Source organism: Carettochelys insculpta, chromosome 2, assembly GCF_033958435.1.
Source record: "Carettochelys insculpta isolate YL-2023 chromosome 2, ASM3395843v1, whole genome shotgun sequence".
NCBI classification, from domain to species: Eukaryota; Metazoa; Chordata; order Testudines; family Carettochelyidae; genus Carettochelys; species Carettochelys insculpta.
This window is the reverse complement of record NC_134138.1, coordinates 265,865,612-265,884,958: the sequence shown is the minus strand read 5'-3', so window position 1 is coordinate 265,884,958 and position 19,347 is coordinate 265,865,612. Positions and strand designations below refer to the sequence as shown.

The 19,347-nt window shown below is 41.8% G+C and overlaps 1 protein-coding gene across 8 annotated transcripts in view; it reads right to left on the bottom strand.

The window, feature by feature from the left end:
- The window catches only part of KMT2C (lysine methyltransferase 2C), a 346,453-nt gene that overhangs the window by 63,425 nt on the left and 263,681 nt on the right, over positions 1-19,347 (bottom strand). For 7 of the 8 annotated variants that reach the window (XM_074985089.1, XM_074985087.1, XM_074985090.1 and 4 more), the window contains 5 exons: positions 19,018-19,083; positions 15,276-15,488; positions 11,030-11,158; positions 8,695-8,814; positions 2,568-2,698 (listed from right to left, as the gene is read on the bottom strand). In XM_074985089.1, the coding sequence (XP_074841190.1) occupies positions 2,568-2,698; positions 8,695-8,814; positions 11,030-11,158; positions 15,276-15,488; positions 19,018-19,083 (659 nt within the window). The remainder of the gene's footprint in view (positions 1-2,567; positions 2,699-8,694; positions 8,815-11,029; positions 11,159-15,275; positions 15,489-19,017; positions 19,084-19,347) is intronic. The other variant, XM_074985091.1, reaches the window with a different exon arrangement.

The following is a 19,347-nucleotide window of genomic DNA, read 5'->3' as shown; positions in this document are numbered from 1 at the left end:
CTCTCCTATTCGAACCATACATTTTGCCAAATACCAGGGTGTCTTGATTTTTTGTTCATCGCTCATTCTGCAGAAAATGCCTGAATAGCTGTAACTTCCGCTGTAAACCTTTCTGCAGTAGGTTCCCTTTCAGCTGTATCTTCCTATGCAACTCCTCATTAGTGACCTTCTGCATCCATCCTATTCTCAAGATCTTTCTATAAGAACTCCTCTCGAATGCCAATATCCTTCTCTTTGAATCTTCTATCATAACCCATGTTTCACATCTGTACAATGTGCTGCTGAACACACATTTTCAAGACACTCGGCTTTATTCCTAAACTAACTGCTTTGCTTTTTCAGATCTGATCCACCACCTTCAAATGCACTTTTGCTTTTGCTATTCTAGTCACTATTTCCTCCTTACAGTCTAGATCATGTATCATGTTGCTCCCTGGATATGCAAACTTCTCTTCGTTCTCTAGTTCAATCCCATCTACCCTGATCTTCCTTCCTATTTCCTTATCTCCAAATACCCTTGTTTTCATTTTATCAATATTCATAATCAGTCTGTACTACTTCCGTTCCTGATTTAGTACCTGCATCGTTTTCACTAGCTTCTCATCATCTTTGTTGATGCTAAGTATATCATCTGTGAACCACAAGCTGTTAATTCTACATACCTTGGTGAATATTACAAAATTTATTCTGCACATGGATGGGAAAAATCAAAGGGAACACTGCCTCCCAGTATATGCTCTTCAATAATCTTTCAGACAAAAATAATCAAAGGCAAAACCACTATATTCTCTGTGGCTGAACACTATTCACAAAGAGATCACTCTACAGCTGACAGAGCCCTAAGAGTTCATCCTCCAAGGAAAACTGTGTAATACCATCAACAGAGAAACTTGGGAGTAATTCATAACTTTACTAGACCCTCAACATCATGAATAGATACACTAGATTTATGGTTTATTATAACTTTCTCGAACCCACTAACAGGGTCAGATTAACACAGGGCATTAGGGGCTACAGTTAAGGGGGTCCTGTAGGTCAGCAAATTTCCACAATGTGGGATGGACATCAGTCCCAGAGTCTCAATGATCGCCCACCACACCACTAGGTAAGAGGCATTCAGGGAATCTCTGCATTCTGTCCCTGCCGCCAGTGCCAGCCAGCAGGAGCTGCCTAGGTGCAACCTGCAGGCATGGGCAGCATGGACCATGCAGAGGGGTCTGGCCACTCTGCTATGCGTCAGACATGCTGGTCACCTCAGGGACCAGAGCAGGGCAGCATGGAGTCAGGACAGGGAGGCATCCTGCTTTAGCTCTGATGCACTGCCAACTAGGAGCCATCCATGGTAAGTGCTTCCCAGCCAAAGCCTACACACTGCACTGCCTCCTATACCTAACTTCATACAGCCCAGAGCTCCCTGTGGCACGCAAACTCCCTTCCAGAGCCCACTGGCCAAATCTCCTGACACACCCCAACCCTCCATCCATCCACTCCTGGTCCCACTCCAGAGCCCACCTCTCCAGCTGGAGGTGCACCCTTTCCTACAACCCAGTCCCTTGCTCCAGCCCTGAGCTCACTCTTGCACTCCAAACCCTCCCGCCTGCCCCCGCACCCACAGGAGAATTAATCCAGTCCTACGCACTAGCCCCCATTCCCTCTCATTTATGACTGGAGAGGTGCTAATGAGCCACTTCACTTTGAACTGTCACTTGGAATACGGGTTAACTACTTATGCTAAACAATCAATTCCACCTTGCATTTAGCTGTGCCACTCCAACCTCATTTCCCAGGCCTGAAGAAGAGCTCTGTGTAAGCTCAAAAGCTCATCTCTTTCTCTCTCACTCTCTGCTTGCAAAAGAAGTTGGTCCAGTAACAGACTGACAAGTTTATTAAGCAAACATTTGCAAACAAGTTTAAAGCACAGCTTTAGCAGTAGTGGCGGTGACAGGGTATACGGGAGCAGATTTTTTGGTCATGGTGGCAGTGGGTTCCTCTTCCTTATCACCCAGATAGAAAGAAGAATAATGGGAGAGGGGAGATGAAAGAGGGAGGAAGAAAGGGCATGGGGCAAAGGGGGCTCAAACATAGTCCATGGCACAGGGGGTGGGGCATAGGGGAATAGGGGCAATACACAGAACTGCCACCACGAAGGATAGGTGGGAAGAGAGAGCACAGAGCTGCTGGCACGCAGGGTGTCTGTGTGTAAGAGGGGACCCTCATATGTGGCAGAATGGGCAGTGAGGGACAGGGACACACAGGCTTGTGCACACATGGAGGGGTGGAGGGAGTTGCACAGACCCTCAGACAGAGGGAGATCGGAGTGCAGCACACAGGGAGCTTGTGGGCGGGAGACTGAAGGAATGCACGGAGTCCTTGGTGTCTGCAATAAGCTCACTGCAAAAGCTAAGGAGTGTCGTTTTTATGTATTCCTTTATGCAAAAGCCTATTCAACTGAATGATAAAATAGATCTGAGAATGTAAATATTTATACTTCAAATATATTAGCAGTTTATTCAAAGCATGTGAACATTAGCTCTCAGTAGCACATAATGGATAGGAACCAACTATACCTGCAAATATGCAGGGAAGGTTTCTTCAAGTTTATTTTTCTTTTTCCTGTAACGCTTTTTTATTTTCTCAGTATTTTCAGAAACAGGGGTAGACTCATCAACTGGTGTATCTGGCAGCTGTTCAGTCCAACCTAAAAACAAGATTCATGCACAAATACATTAAAATTCTCTTTATACCTCTGGCCCCACTATACACCTCTGATGTTTATTATTTAAGAAGGACGCCATGTACTATGCAGCCAAACTCTCTGCAGCACAGTTCTACTCTGAAAATGTATCTGTGGAAATGGTATTGTGAGGATGGTATCTTTACTGTCTCTCCATTTCCATACTGACTTAGCTGATTCCAAATGAAATGTAATTAAATAGAGTTGAGAAGTGACAATTTTGTTCATGACCTTGACTGTACTTGGGGTGCCACGCAGAGTGCCTGTAGCTACACACTGCATCCACACTCAGTGTGGTGAGCGGCTATGTGAGGCAGTGAAAGGCTCTGGCTGCAGGGATCCTTTCCTCACTGGTCCCCCAGCTTTCAAGAGCTTTCTCTGCTTGCCAGAGTCTTTCACTGTGGCAGGGAAAGGCTCCTGCAGCTGGACATGACTGCTGAAAACAACAGTGTAGATGGGAGAGTCTTTGCTTAGGCATGTTGACAGCCATGCAGGCTACATATTCCAGGGTTCACTCTGGTCCACTTACCTAGTCAGTACCTCACTGTCCACTCTACGATACATATCCAGGCTTGTGGGGTGTGCAGAGTCTGCACTCTGCACACAGCTCTAAGTGTTGACCTATCAAATGATGCAGGTGCCATTTTTGCAGTCACTTTTCTGACCATGAAAATACATTGCAATTCATAGACCTCAGAAAAAGAAGAGACTTACTAAATCCTCTTCAGGTAGATCTACAGAGCACAGACAACTTGGGCTCACGGGGGTTGGGCTGTGGACTGTTTCACTGCTGCACAGACTTCGGGTTAAACCTCTGTGGGATGGGATGGGGGCCAGAGCCTAGAAGCCTACAAGTTATTTGAATAGTCCCATAGCCTGAACCCCATAAACCTGTGCTGGCTGGCATGGGATGTCCGTGGGCTTTTCACTCGTTTGTAGATGTGCCCTTCTACTAGCCTCTACATGAGAGCAGGACCAGTTGTACTCCATTTCACTAAAGCAGGGTGGTGTCAGACGATGCTGACCCACAGAAAAAAATCAGCCTGAGACAACACACATGAGAATTACCAGCTTATGAGACCAACAGGGTGGACTCTGAGTGAATGAAGGGACAGAGCTTCCCTGCAATGCTGTTCCCAGAGCTGCTTCCCTCTCCATGCCAGGCAGAGCTGACAGGCCAGATGCATCCTGTAGCTTGCCTTGATCCAGCCCACAAAGCTCATCCCTTCCCCTCACCCGCCATGGCTGGAGAGCCAGTGCTAGCTCGCCCTACTGTGGGGGGTTGGGAGCCCTGAGGGCTGGGTCAATGCAAGCTGAAGACCAGATCTGGCCTGTAGGTCATACGGTCTCCATCCCTGCACTAAGGAGTTTATTCTCCCATCCTTAACATGTTATTTAACCCCCCTTCAGTGTGCTCCACAGTTTTTTGGAAATAGAGTGTACTAATCAGCATTCCCTCTAAGATGTATGCTTGTGTGGTCAGTCAGGAGAGATTCAAATGCTGCCCAGCTGATTAGAAAAGCACCTAAGATAGGCTTGTAATTTCTACTGGTAGGCGCATCCACACGTCTCAGTGCACACCAAAATGTATTCCACACATGGATGGCAAAAATTAGAAGGCAAGCTGGTAATAAATTTTCATTTCTTAAGAATTCTGAGTAAATTTGTGGAATCAGATCCAGGTAATTTACTTGCCTATTATTCTGAAGCACTCCCCCTCTCGCCTTTATCTGTCAATAGGGCAGGCTTTTTCCTGCAAGCCATTCTACTTCACTTATTTTTTTAATACCTTTGCAGCTCTACACTGAAGTCTCTAGTAAAAAACATTACTGCTGATATTACGCTATTTCTCTATGTAGTACAGTTACCTAAATCCTCTATTCATCCTCAATTCCATACTGTCTGAATTATTTTGCTTATTTTCTTTCATCTCTACCACTTCTATGGATTTTTATCCTATGCTGTTTTAATTTCCTTCTACACTAAATTGTCTCTGCGTTTTTGTACGGGCTCTGTCTCTCTGCATTCTCTCTCACTTCTTTCCTGTTTTTGTATAACTGCCCATGTACTGTGCGCTTCTGCTGTACTACTTACCCTGAAAAGACTGAAATTTACTAATATCCTGATCTCTAAACCACTTGATTATGCTTTTGTTGCTGGCACACACGAGGGAAATTGGAATGAAACAGGAGAGGGCACCAAATGACACTCGGGGAGATCTACACTGGAGCCTAAGACCAGGTCTACACTACTTGCTCACTTCAGTACAACGGTGTTATTCAAGGGTGTGAAAAATCCAAAGTCCTGCATGAGTAGTTATACTGATTACCAGTTCCCTGACCCTGACTCTGCAGGCAGCACTGTTGACTGGGGATACTTTCATGCTGACAGAGCTCCTTCCTCTTGTGGAAAGTTTCCTTGCATCAGCTTCAGGCATCTTCACCAGAACCACTGCGACTCCATCAACGTAACTGGTAGTTTAGACCTGACCTAAAGGCCAAACTTGCAGCTGGTATAAATATGCATGACACCATTGACTTTAACTGAGCTATGTAGATTTAAAATAGCTGAGACTCCATCTCAGTATTCCAAAACTGATTTTTCCCTAACACGCAAATGTTCTTCTCACACACACACTTCCACCCCAAGCCCTGTTCCTTATCAGATATGTGTAACTTAGAACCACAGGGTTGGGGGGTGTAGGAGGGGGTGCGTGTCGCAAGGGTCATCTAATCTGACCCTTGCCAAGACAAAGGATTTGCTGTCTAAATCATACAAGAGAGACAGTGACCCAGCCTCCTTTTGAAAACATTGAGCGCAGGGGCTTCCATAGTCTCCCTAGGAAGTCTGTTCTATTGTCCTACTGTTCTTACGTGCCGGAAATTTGCCTGAGATTCAATCTAAATCTGCTCTGCTGTAGTTTGACCCCATTGCCTCTTGTCCTACCCTCTGGGGCAAGAGAGAACAATTATTCTCCATCGTTTTTATGGCAGCCTTTCACATATCTGAAGACTCTACCCCCTTCTCCTCTTTTCCAAACTAAATACGTTAATTCCTTTAGCCTTTGCTCATAAGATGTGCATTCCATTCCTGCTACCAGCTTTCCAGATCCTTTACAACCTTTTTATACAGTGGTGACCAGAACAGGACACAGCGCTAAAGCTGAGGCCTAACCAGCCCTGAGGAGAATGGTATTATCAGTGCCTGTGACTTGCATGCTATGCCTCTGTTAATGCGACTTAAAATTGCATTGCTTTTTCTGCAACCGGACTGTGTTGCTGACTCATTTTGAGATTGCAAATCTATCATCATTCCCAGATCTACTGCCAAGTCAGTTTTCCCCTATTTGTACATTTGGATTTAATTTTTCATTTAGTTGCCTAAACCAGTTCTCCAATTTGTCAAGATCCCTCTGAGTTTTAGCTTTATCCTCCAAAGTGTTGGTTACCTCCACAGCTGTGTGTCATCTGCAGATTTGATCAGTGTGATCTCTATTCCTACATCCAGGTAATTAGTAAAAATGTTTACCACCACCAGGACCAAGACTGATTCCCTGTGGAACTTCACTCGGGACCTCCCCTGAGTCTGACATTATTCTAGTAATAGTTACTTTTTGTTTGCTGTTGTTGAACCAATTATGTACCTGGTAACAGTACGTCTGCCAAGCAAGCATTTCTCCTTTCAGAATACCATGTGAGACTGGGTCAAAAGTCTTGCTGAAGTTAACTCTTCTTTTCCACTCCCATTTTGGCATTGGGTGTTTTTTTGTTTTTGGCAAGTTTACCACCTAGACCATAGCTATACTAAAGGGTTAGGTCAACTCAACTACTTCACTCAGTGGTATGAAAAATCCACCCAGCTATGGTGACCTAACTCCCCAGTACAAACAATCTAACTACCATGTCTTGGAAAGGTGATTAACTACAGCACCTAAAGAAACCTTCTCCCAACACTGTATTCGGTGTGTATACAGAAGCGCTAGAGCAGTGCAGCTCTAGCTCTGCTGCTGCTGCAGCGCTTCTAGTGAAGTCATAGCCTTAGGATCAGGTTCCGGTACACACTTCGTAGAAGTTTAGCACCTGTGCTTCACAAGCAGTCATACCAATTTCTGTTCAAGGCCTATATTATATATGCAATAGATCGCTGCCCTGAATAAAGATTATTTTAAAATAAGTGGTTATTTATAGAGTAGGTTAGTCTCTCAACCTTTCCAGACTATAGGTTGAACCTCTCTAATCCAAAATTCTCTTGGCCAACAACATCCATGATCCAGCATGACTTTAATTAGCCAGATGACCACTTGTTATGGGTGTAACCAAGTTTCCCATAGTCCCACAAAGTTTGTTTACAGCCACCAATCCTAGTTCTCAGTGTTCTGTGCCTTTGTTTAGCTGTACTTTTCCCCCTAAATGTCTTCTAAGAGGCCAGTAGGCAGTAGAAGTTTTGGTAGTGTGCTAAACAATATTGACCTGCTGTGGTCCAGCAAATTCTCTCATTCAGCATCAGTCAGGTCCCAAGGGTGCTGGACGAGAGAAGGTCAAGCTGTACTTGTACCCTTCACAGGAATTTGATTTGTCTTGTGTAACCAGACTTACCTCATTTAAAAATTACGTGCTTACAACAACAGATGTAAAATGCAAAAGTGTCCGAGCACACTATTACTGAATTGCTTTCCTTCTCATTTTTACCATATAATTTTATAAAAATCCATTTGCAATGTAAATATTGCAACATATATTTCAGCGTGTCGTACATAGAGCAGTATAAACTATACAGTGTCACTATGAAATTTTAGTTTGTACTGACTCCACTAGTGCTTTTTATGTAAAACTAGGGAAATATCTAGATAAATTGATGTACCCTGGCAGACTTCTGCATACAAATATCCCTGGTTAAGAACAGGCCTTATGCACATTAGTGAACTGTTATGCATGTTCTACAGTTGATATATCTATACCTTTTCACACAAAAAAAAATCACCCTCAGAAAAGAAGGTCTCTCAATCACAGAAGGAGCCTGGAAAAGTGTTTATAATACACAAACAAATGAAAACACCATACTTTCTTATGTACAGATCAATGATGGGTGCAACTGTGAAATTAATAAAGCTAGAAGCTTTTTGATTAGCCAAGTTGTTGAATGCCCTTTGTCAAGCTCTGTTGACAAGATATGAAAAAATGACCTTTTAAACTACACAAAAATGCCACCTGAACACATTTAACACTTTGTCAGGTGTTAAAGCAATGCCTGAAGGTTATAAGAGAGGGGTCCATGTGCTACAGTATGTAACGAAGGGAACAGGCAAAGGAAGTTTTTCACACCAGGCTGAGCAGACATCCATTCTGAACTGAACAAATGTCGATTGTGAAAAATCCACACCTCTGAGCAAGGTAGATATACCAACTTAACCCCTGGGACAGATCAGTGCTAGGTAAATGGAAGAATTCTTCCATCCATGTAGCTACTGCCTCTTCCATGCCAATGGGAGAAGACCTCACCTTGGTATAGGTAGCATCCACATGGAAGTGCACAACATTTTAAATGTAGACATACTCTTACTTGTAACACAAACGTGACACAAACACAAGGAATCATTTTTAAGCAGGGGATCCAAGCTGACCTCGGAATGGAATCTAGGTCTTCTGAGCACCAGCAGAGTACCCACTCTACAAGAGCACACTGGTTATCTTAGCTATAGAAACAGATTCAGTAACCTGAAACATTTTGTTAGAATATCAGGAAATCTCCAGTTCTGTTTCTGTGAATTTTGGATGCTGCTGTAAATATAAATGAATAAGTATAACAGACAAATTCATAACATGAGGTGAAAAAAAACATTAATATTGTAACCAATTTTCACTGTAATGATCTCCTGACAGCAACAGATAAAAACTAGTTGCCTTATTTCTGTAAATTAAAGACTGGCAATAATTTACAAACAAATAAATGTTAGCACATACCATCTTCTCTGCTAGGCAACTGCTCAGAAACAGATCCAGAAGAATCCTTCCTGGAGAGACATCTCTTAGTTTTACCCTGTCCAGTACGACTTCTCTGGCGTACCATGAAGCCTCCAATTCCTATCAAAGAAACCAAAATACAACAAGCAGATGCAAATTACATTCCCAAATACAAACAATCTAACCTTGGAACAAACTTTTGTTTTGTTTTGTTTATTTTAAAAAATGAAACAGCTTTAGGAATTAGCACTTGGTTGCCCCCATGCAAGGACTTCTTTAAAAACAGCATATTTTCCTTAAGACCTGGTCTACACACACTTTTTGCTCTGGTAGAACTATATTGCTTAGGGGTGTGATTTTTATTTTTATTTACACCGATAAACCAATACAACTCATTAGTATGCACACTCAAACTGGTATAAAACGTGTCTTGTATGGGTATAGATTATTCTCTTTCCCATTTGGCTAGATATAAGTTACACTAACAAAAAAAGCACATTTCTGTCAGCACTAGTGATGACATCTGGCTATGATTTTGGGATAATATATGTGAAGGTTGGCAAATTTGTGTGTTATGCTAGGAGAGCTGCATTGATTTGTATGAGGACTATGTTGTGTTGCAAGATGTGAGTATTTGTGTGGGTGTCAAAATGAGTGATGTGTTCTGTGACGAGGGTAATGTATATTTGGGATTCTTGTGTAGGTGGTATTGAAGAGCTGTATCGCTTGGACAAAGTAATCCATCATCTGTGAAGCATCCATACAACCTCAAAGCTGTTGTGCACAAATTAGTTGAAGAGTAAGTGGGTGAGTTACCTCTGATGTCACAATTGTCTAGGACTATCAGCATGGAACCCTTACTGCATCCAAAACTCTGTATTATTGCAAGGATGCAATTTGTCAAGTTATTATGGCAGAGAACTTAAAAGTGGATGGTAAAAGACTTCATAGGCCAGTTATTACTCAACCTGGCGATATTCTTGAAAAAAAGAGCTCTTAGCATATTTGTTGCTATTTCTGTTCTGTCCTGTCTGCCATCCTTACTTAAAATATCACAGAAATATGTTTGCTGCAATTGTCCAATCAATATTGGTAACTACAAAAAGACTATCAATAAATGGAAGGTGATTAATTCACTCAACTGAACTGCATACGAGTCTGGATCATCTTGAGACAGAATGAAAAGTACCATTATCACTAGGGTCCTTCCAAGTTCACAGCCCATTTCCCTAAATTTCACCAACACAGCATTTTCAAAATCTTAAATTTTATAGTTTCAGATATTTAAATCTTAAATTTAACTGTGCTGTAACAAAGCAGGAATATTTATATAAAAAGAGCAAAATATAAACATGTACAGCCCTTAAGTCAGCATTTCTCTAACTGTGGGTCCCAACTCAAAGGGGAGTGTCACAAAGCTATTGCTGCAGGGAGGAGGTCACAGTGTTGCCACCCTTACTTCTGTACTGCATTGAGAGCAGGGCAACTGGACAGCAGTGCAGAAGCAAGAGTGGCAATACACCATATTACGATATCCTTACTTCTGCGCTACTAGTGGTGGTAGCACTACCTTCAGAGTGTAGTGCCCAGACAGCAGCTGCTGCTATCAGGCTGTCCAACTACGAAGACAGTGCAGAAGGAAGAGTGGCAATATCATGACACCTCTTACAATAGCCTCGCAGACAATGCTGGGTGAGGACCCACAGTTTCAGAAACACCATGTACAATACATTTATACACTTCCACCCTCTAATATGGTAGAGGGAAAAAGCACACAAAAATAGCAGAATTCATGTGGGGGGCTAGATTTCTTGGTCCATGATGTGTTTGACATAGCTGAGAATTTGGTAGGGCCCTACTTACCAGATACTTCAGAAAATAAGTAGTTGACACCAACAAAACTATTCTCTTCAAAAAAGCAAGAAGCATCACACAAATACTTCACGGAACCATAGATACACCTTTTGTATGCAATACAGTATGTTTACAAGAAACATATACATCCAATTGGAAAAAGTATAGTGTTTTCTTTTATCAAGTGAAATAATCCATAACTGGATGCAAATATGAATTGTAAACCAGTACTTAAAGTACAAGGAAAAGACTGTTGCTGTGCAGCAAGCTGGGAAAACATACCTGGATAATCAGACTATAAATTACTTTTAACAATAATAGGAGAAACTATTACATTACATAATGAGAAATGAACCACCCAAAGAAGCCTGTCCTAAACATGCTGTTTAGTCTTCCTATTTCTAAATGAATACAATATTTACAAAGTAGAAAACTTATACACGACACATTGTTACAAAATCATCTACATTCTGTACCCTACCAGGTCTGTATGGCTTTCTCTTTCTCTTTTTGACCCCATCAGCTCCTTCTGTCACCTTATTATCCTCATCCACTGTTTCTCGTTCTGGGCTGGAATCTGATTTAACATCACAGTCCATAACATCACCTTCTGGAGAAAAGACAGAATTACAAACTAAATCAAAAAGGAGGAGAAAATGCTTTTGTATAGCTTTTATGTAGTCAAAAACATCAAAGGGAGTTAGATCTTTCCCTGTGATACGTTGTAGGAACAAAGTCTGGACTCCGTGTATAGATAGAGAAAGAATGCCACAACATCTATGATGGCAAAATGTTTCATCTATATGAATCTTGACTCTGTACATCTTTGTTCTACTAAATTTCTTATACTTCCCTCATTACCGTAAGGTCTCTGAAGTAGCAGTTAAAGTGACGTGACTAATGTGGGTCACATGCAATTTGTTTTCTCTCTCATCTCTGTCCCAAAGTGGGAATTACAACTGCAATGGAGCATTTTGTTCAGGTAGGGCTCTATTTTGTTCTTCTTATTTAATGTTCAGACTGCTCTCCATTTCTGTAGAGAAGGCAGGTGAAAAAACTGAGCTTGGCTTTGGACTGGAACTGAGTGAAATTTGTGATGGCCCTCAGTGTTTTCACAGTTTGTGTCTGCTCCTGAGAAAGCTCTGCCTTTTGTCCCACAGAGACCAGCTTTACTTTAATGTCAGAAAGTTCCACCAAGCCAGAAAAACAGAGTTATCACCCAAAGTTCTCATGCCAGAACTTGAGATGATTATTTAGATCTCTTTGGAACAGACCACCAAATACTCTGAAGATAATGACTGAGACTTTAAACTTGACTGAATAGTCTACATGGGAAGCCAGTATAGAGAGCAGAGGAAAAGTCTGATATGCTTACGGTAGCTCATGCTGCTCATAACATGGGCTGCAGCTGCCTTAATTCAGCGTAAGTCAACCTAAAATTAGTGTCAACAAATGAGTAACAAAATCACCACCCCTCCCCCCACATCTTCATGTAGTCTGTGCATCATAGAGATCTTGACTTTTTTTTAAACAAGATATTGGGGGTCAGGAGCTGGATTGGTTCTCTTTCCTCAGGCACTGTGGAGTCTGGGAGAACCTGAAAAAGTCATTACTCACTAGCAAAAAATTATTTTCCATGTGATGGACTTTTTAGTTCAATATACTGAATGCACGAAGAGTCCTATTAGCAAAGGCTTAGTGGACAAGGTGCAATGCGGCCAAGGATGAGTGCTTAGTGTGTCTCTGAGGAGTGAGCTAAATGCCCTTCTTTTCTTAGTTATCAGCCATTATTGTAAAGGATGGGGAAGGCAAATGTGCACGAGCTGGTTAACCTCCATGGTAAGTCTGCAAGGTTGCTCTATTACATGCTTATAATAATAGCAATGTTAATCACATACACAGAAAAAATACATACTTTTTAATAAATGCACCTCTGTGCAGTCTATTTATGCTTCTGAGTAATGAAGGCATCTGAGATTCTCTCATGATTTCTGGCAATCACGTGTCTTACTCCCAAAGACCAAGCCCTTGACCAGACCTTTTAACTGGACAGAACACTTCTGAACTCCTTCTGAAGTCTATCAGTCCTACTTTTGGCTGGGCCAGTGTAGTCTCAATAGAACAACATGTAGTGATTGATCACCCCTGCTCTAAAGCACAGAGAAAATCATTTTTAATGGGGGAGCCACTCCAAGAATTTGGTAAACAGTAAAGGGCCACACTCTTCCATGATATTAATGGAGAAGGTGTGGTGTCTGGGATATAGGTTGGGTACATAAGGGAGCTTGGGGTAGGGGTGGAGTGCAGGAGAGCATACAGGGTCTGGGAGTTTGGGTGAATGAAGAGGTTGTGACTGGAACAGGGAAATGGGGTGCAGGAAAGGATCCAGGGTCCAGAAGGTGCTATGGGTTTAGGAGAAGATTTTACCTGGAGGAGAGGTTTCAGAGGGGGTGCAGAGACTGGGTGGAGGTTGTGACCTAGGGAAGGGGATTGGGGTGCAGGATCTGGCAGGCATATGGATGCAGGAGAAAGGGTGAAGAGGGTTTGGGGTCTGACCTGGGACTAGGGTGCAGAAGGGGAAGCAGAGGGCTGGGGGATGGGGAGAGACAGAAGGGTTAGGGTGCCAGGTACAAGCACAGGCTGGGAGTTGTTTACCTAGGGGGCTCCCAGCTAGCAGCCCAGTAGGACCATCAAGGAGGATCCATGCCTTCTGTGCCCTGCACACAGCTCAAAGCATTTTGCTTCAGCGGCCATGTGCTCTGCGCACATGAGCCTCTGGTGGGGCCTTCTGCGAGCTGCCTCCACCGCAAGCACAGTCCATCTAGCTCCAACTAGCCTCTGCTGCTGGAGGCTTTGAGCAGGTGTGCAGGAATGGGGCAGGCAGACAGCATGCCTGAGGTGCCTGCTGGGCTGTATTCAGCAGCTTGGTGGGTTACATGTGGCCCATGGGCTGTATTTTGCCCACCTCACTTTAGAAAACGAATAAGTCCTCTCAGAAAAACACCCAGCCCCAGCAAGGAACCAAGTCTTCTTGGGTATTCAAAAGACCTTCTGTGCAGTATGTTCAGAGTATTATCTTTGTCTAAGGGTTTCCTAGTTTCTGTTCAAAGCACAGATCTACAAATATTACTGAAAGAGCCATTCTGAGGCATTTAACATGCCGAAAGCCAGGCCAGTTTTCAAATCCACTTAAACACTTTATCCTGATCACTTAAGCTGTGTCTACACTAGTGCCTTCTTTTCAGGGTTTTGAAGACTTGGGGGTCCTTTAGAAAGGCCATCTAGATGGGCAGTGCGCGATTCAAAAGCGGCACTTTCAAATCACCACGGGCATCGTTATGCTAATGAGGTGCTTCTTATTCATGGCAGCACCTCATTAGCATCTTCCGACCTCGCTCATTACCATGCCCCTTCTGAAAGGAAGGGGCTAGTGTAGACATGGCTTTAATGAAAAAAATACAGCTGAAGGGAATAAGAACTGAAGTCAAAATGAAAGTTAGATCCCAGCTCCACCGTCATAAAAAACAGACATATAATAAATGCAGCTGATGAAGTGGGTCTTTGCCCACGAATGCTTATGCTCCAATATAGCTGTTAGTCTATAAGGTGCCACAGGACTTCCCATTGTTTAAACATATAATAAATACACCCATTCCTTCCTGCCATCACAATTAAGGATACGCCAATCAAACAGCTGCCATACTACTTATATCAGCAACTTATGACAAAGACATACTACAGTTACATCACTTTGCTATTTTAAGGACTCTGTATCTAAAAAAGCCACTTATAGCATTTAATCTAACTAACAGCAAAGATAATGTTGCATAAAGAGAAAGCACTTCAAACTCTGGTGAACTGGGGTGTCAGCAAACCACTTGTAACAGACACTTGTGCAATATATTTCCTAACTTTCACACCTGTATCTAATAAGTCTTTCCTCAGGTTTGGATTAACATGATAATTCACAATACAATTATCAGCATATATAATGGACTCTACTTAAGACAGGCACAGACTGACTATGTGATCCCCTATCCAATCCGATCTCTGTCCTGTTTGGAAAACAGTCAAACAAAAGCTCACTTGGCCAGAGAAGTAAAAGAATGTGTCCTTCTTCAGACTGGGTCAATGGCTTCTCTGTTGGAACTGGAAGTTCCATGCCTTCCCCACACTCTCTTTGTATCTAGAGAGGTACAAGTTGACACCTCCTCCTCCCCCACCCCCAAGAAATTCCATTATCCCTGAATGCCCTCTTGTGCCATCTCACGCTTATTTTTGATCATATTTGAAAGAGACAAGATACTCTGGATGGCTCTTTGTTAAGCACTGGTGCTACAACTTTCTAACAGTATTTGTGCTGGTTCTGAGAGCTTCAGAGTGTGATTTGTGGAAAATATTCAGTTATAGTGCTGGTATTCTACAGCAGAGTAGGCAGACCCTCTGTGCTGCCCCTGCTGTCAGCCTTAAAGATCTGGTTTCTGTATAGGATAGATGATACATGAACAAAAGTAACAGGAAGATCCATCCCTTTGAAATGGACAGCCCTGAACACAGATGATCGTGTTTTTTCCCATTTAGTTCATCTTAACCATTTAGCAGTGGAGTGAAATGGAAACATCTATATGAGTAGTAAACAATACATTTAAAATATGGCCATACATACAAATATATGCATACACACCAACAAATATCAAACTGAAAATATGCCAAAAACTGACCAATACCTCTACTGTCATCCATCTCTCCATCTCTTGAATGCTCTGATTGGATATCTGGTGGAGTCTGTAGCACAGCTACACTGTTCTGATTTATAATCTTCAACTTAAGCTTTGGTTTTGTCCGTTTTCTTCTTGATGCTGTAACAGTGAGGCTCTGTAACTGAGACATCCCCAATTCTGTCAAACAGACTCCATCTTGGGTATATGTCTTCGGTGGGTCTATACAAATTACATGAATTGTAACAGGAATATAAAACTCTTTATATTTTAACTCATAAGTCTTAGATGACTGACTTAAAGACTCCTTTAAAGAGTTAATCATTCACGTGCATGTCAAAGCATGATCTATTTTAAGCACTAAAATCTCAAGGATATTGGTATAAATAATACAGAGGTACCTGACACTATCTTATGAATTACAGACAAAGATTTATAATTTAACGTGTGATGTCAAATACAGTAACACAACATGACACACTGCAAGAACTCATTACAAAGAATGTTTGCATTACAGCGCCTGATATCTTCAAAAGTACTCAGAACTGAATAACTACCTGACACTCTCATATAACTAGACAAGTCTTATAATTTTGGTCTCTGTTACCAGTCTATCAAACTGCTTATCTAGTTGCTTATGTGGTCCTCAAGCATGGTAGTATTGGAAAGTCTGAGGACTGTTAACAGATTTTATCCTCACAAAATCCTTGCAAGGTAAGGAATTATTATCTGCAGTTTTCACAAGGGGAGCGGAAGGATAGGGTACATTAAGCTACATTCCAAGGTCAGACATGAAATCTGTAGGTGAGGCTGGTATGAAATAAAAAGTTATGTTGACCCAGCAACACTCTTTGCGGGGGTGGAAAATCCATACCCTGGAGTGATATAATTAAGCTGATTTTAAGACTGATGCAAACAGTGTTAGGTCAATGAAAGAATTCTTCTGCTGACTTCACTACCATTTGTCAGGGAGATGGATTAATTACACCTATGGAAGAACCACTCCTGTAAGTGTAGGTAATGTCTATACTGTAGCATGCGTACCACTACAGTATTTCAAGTGCAGATGAACTCTCAGATAGGAACTGAATCCAGGTTTCTTGAGACCAGTTAGATTGCCTCCCTCCAGTGACATGAAATGGCTATTGAGGTCTGGTGATAAGCATATGCTGACAGGCCCTACTTCCTTGACTCTCACTCATTTCTTTTGGTGATAAGCAGAGTTCAAGTTTGGTAACCTTCATTCAGGGGTGACACAAAGCAGACAGCATAGTCACGGCTCTCAACAGTGAGGCTAATTAAATACTGATGGGATTACTACTCTTATGGATTTTTCAATGTCACAAACAGTAGCATTCACCTCTTTTAACCAAATGAACAAAAATATATGCTTACACAACATTCTAAAAGGGTACATCTACAGGTAGTTTGTGCATATAACCATTCGATGAAGAAATATTTCTCTAATGAACATAAGAACAAGAACATAAGAATGGCCATACTGGGTCAGACCAAAGGTCCATCAAGCCCAGCATCCCATCTGCCGACGGTGGCCAATGCCAGGTGCCCCAGAGAAGGAGAACAGAAGACAAGTGATTTATCTCCTGCCATCCATCTCCTGCCCTTGTTATGAAGGCTAGGGCACCATACTTTATCCCTGGCTAATAGCCATTTATGGACCTGACCTGCAAAAATTTATCAAGCTCTTTTTTAAACCCTAATAGAGTCCTGGCCTTCACAGCCTCCTCGGGCAAGGAGTTCCACAGGTTGACTGTGCGCTGTGTGAAGAAAAATTTCCTTTTATTAGTTTTGAACCTACTACCCATCAATTTCATTTGGTGTCCCCTAGTTCTTGTATTATGGGAAAAGGTAAATAATTTTTCTATATTCACTTTCTCCACACCATTCATGATTTTATATACCTCTATCATATCGCCCCTCAATCGCCTCTTTTCCAAACTGAAAAGTCCCAGTCTCTCTAGCCTCTCCCCATATGGGACCCTTTCCAAGCCCCTAATCATCTTAGTCGCCCTTTTCTGAACCTTTTCTAATGCCAATATATCTTTTTTGAGGTGAGGAGACCACATCTGCACGCAGTACTCGAGATGTGGGCGTACCATAGTTTTATATAGGGGAAGTATGATATCTTTTGTCTTATTATCGATCCCTTTTTTAATAATTCCTAACATCCTATTTGCCTTACTAACTGCCGCTGCACACTGCGTGGATGTCTTCAGAGAACTATCCACTATAACTCCAAGATCCCTTTCCTGATCTGTCGTAGCTAAATTTGACCCCATCATGTAGTACGTGTAATTTGGGTTATTTTTTCCAACATGCATTACCTTACACTTACCCACATTAAATTTCATTTGCCATTTTGCTGCCCAATCACTCAGTTTGCTGAGATCTTTTTGTAGTTCTTCACAATCCCTTTTGCTTTTGACTGTCCTGAACAACTTGGTGTCATCTGCAAACTTTGCCACCTCACTGCTTACCTCATTTTCTAGATCATTGATGAACAAGTTGAACAGGATCGGTCCCAGGACTGAGCCCTGGGGAACACCACTAGTTACCCCCCTCCATTGTGAAAATTTTCCATTTATTCCAACCCTTTGTTTTCTGTCTTTTAACCAATTCCCGATCCATGAAAGGATCTTTCCTCCTATCCCATGACCACCTAATTTACATAAAAGCCTTTGGTGTGGGACCGTGTCAAAGGCTTTCTGGAAATCTAGGTATATTATGTCCACTGGGTGCCCCTTGTCCGCATGTTTATTAACCCCTTCAAAGAATTCTAATAGATTAGACAGACACGACTTCCCTCTGCAGAAACCATGCTGACTTTTGCCCAACAATTCGTGCTCTTCTATGTGCCTTGCAATTTTACTCTTTACTAGTGTTTCTACTAATTTACCTGGTAGTGATGTTAAACATATAACCCAAATACTTACAGCAACATTTTCATTTATGGTATTACACAAAAATTTTATTGTATCTTTTTTTATAGATTAAAAACTATAACTTAAAACTTTTAAAGACAACACATTCCTTACAATAGATACCTACTTTTACTATATGTCAATATAGCATTAAACATGATGGGATGCTGAATGAGTCCTCTGGGTGCTATCATATGCAAATAAAAATAATTGCGGTGACATCCACAAGCCCCAGATAAGATTGGGCCCACCTTGTCCTAGGCATTTTACAAAACCAGAAAGCATCAAAGAGCTTAGAGGATAAGGTCCTGATTCTTCAATCACTTATGAACATCTTTAATAGGCACACGAAGGGCACGTCTACACAGAGCCTTTCTTCAGTGCTGCTGCTGGCATCGCTATGATTAGCAGGTCTCTCGAAAATGCAAATGGTTTTCCATTTGCATAAGCTGCGTGACTAATTAGCCCAGCCATGCGAGATCTCCCTGCCAGTAGAAGCTGCTGCCGGCAGTAAACAGGCTGTGTAGCTGTATCTCTGCTGGCAAAACCCCCTGTTGCCAGCCCCTTATCCCTGAAAAAAATCATGGTAGAACCTTGCTTGGACACACAGACGGATGGACGCAGCACAAATAATATATATGATAATGAGAAGGGAGGACAAGGGTAACAGTAAACATTACACTAAGGTAAAGGATTTTAGTGGGTGCATCTATGATAAAAATCACAGAGAAAAACAATTTCTATGTTCCAAATAAAAGTATCACCTAAATTAGTCCAGATAATCAAAAGATTAAACATTTAAAAATTACCTAGTTCTTTTACTTTTGAAACAATCTGAGCTGCAATAGATGGGTCACAGCAGTCTGAGGAAGGTACTGAAAAATAAAATGAAGTGAATTAAAATCAAATAACTTTTATTGGGATAGTACAGAAAGGATTTAAAGTGACAATGTCACCTACTTTTTGTACAAACTTTTTTTTTTTATTATTAAACTTTCCCTTTAATATTATTTGCAACATTTGTCCAGAACCTTCAAAATAAAACGATTACCTTGGCTGCATTCCCAGTGTCATCAAAAAGAGAGCTAAGAAGCAACTCTGGGGTCACCCGGCGCACTCGGATTTCCCAGACCCAAGTT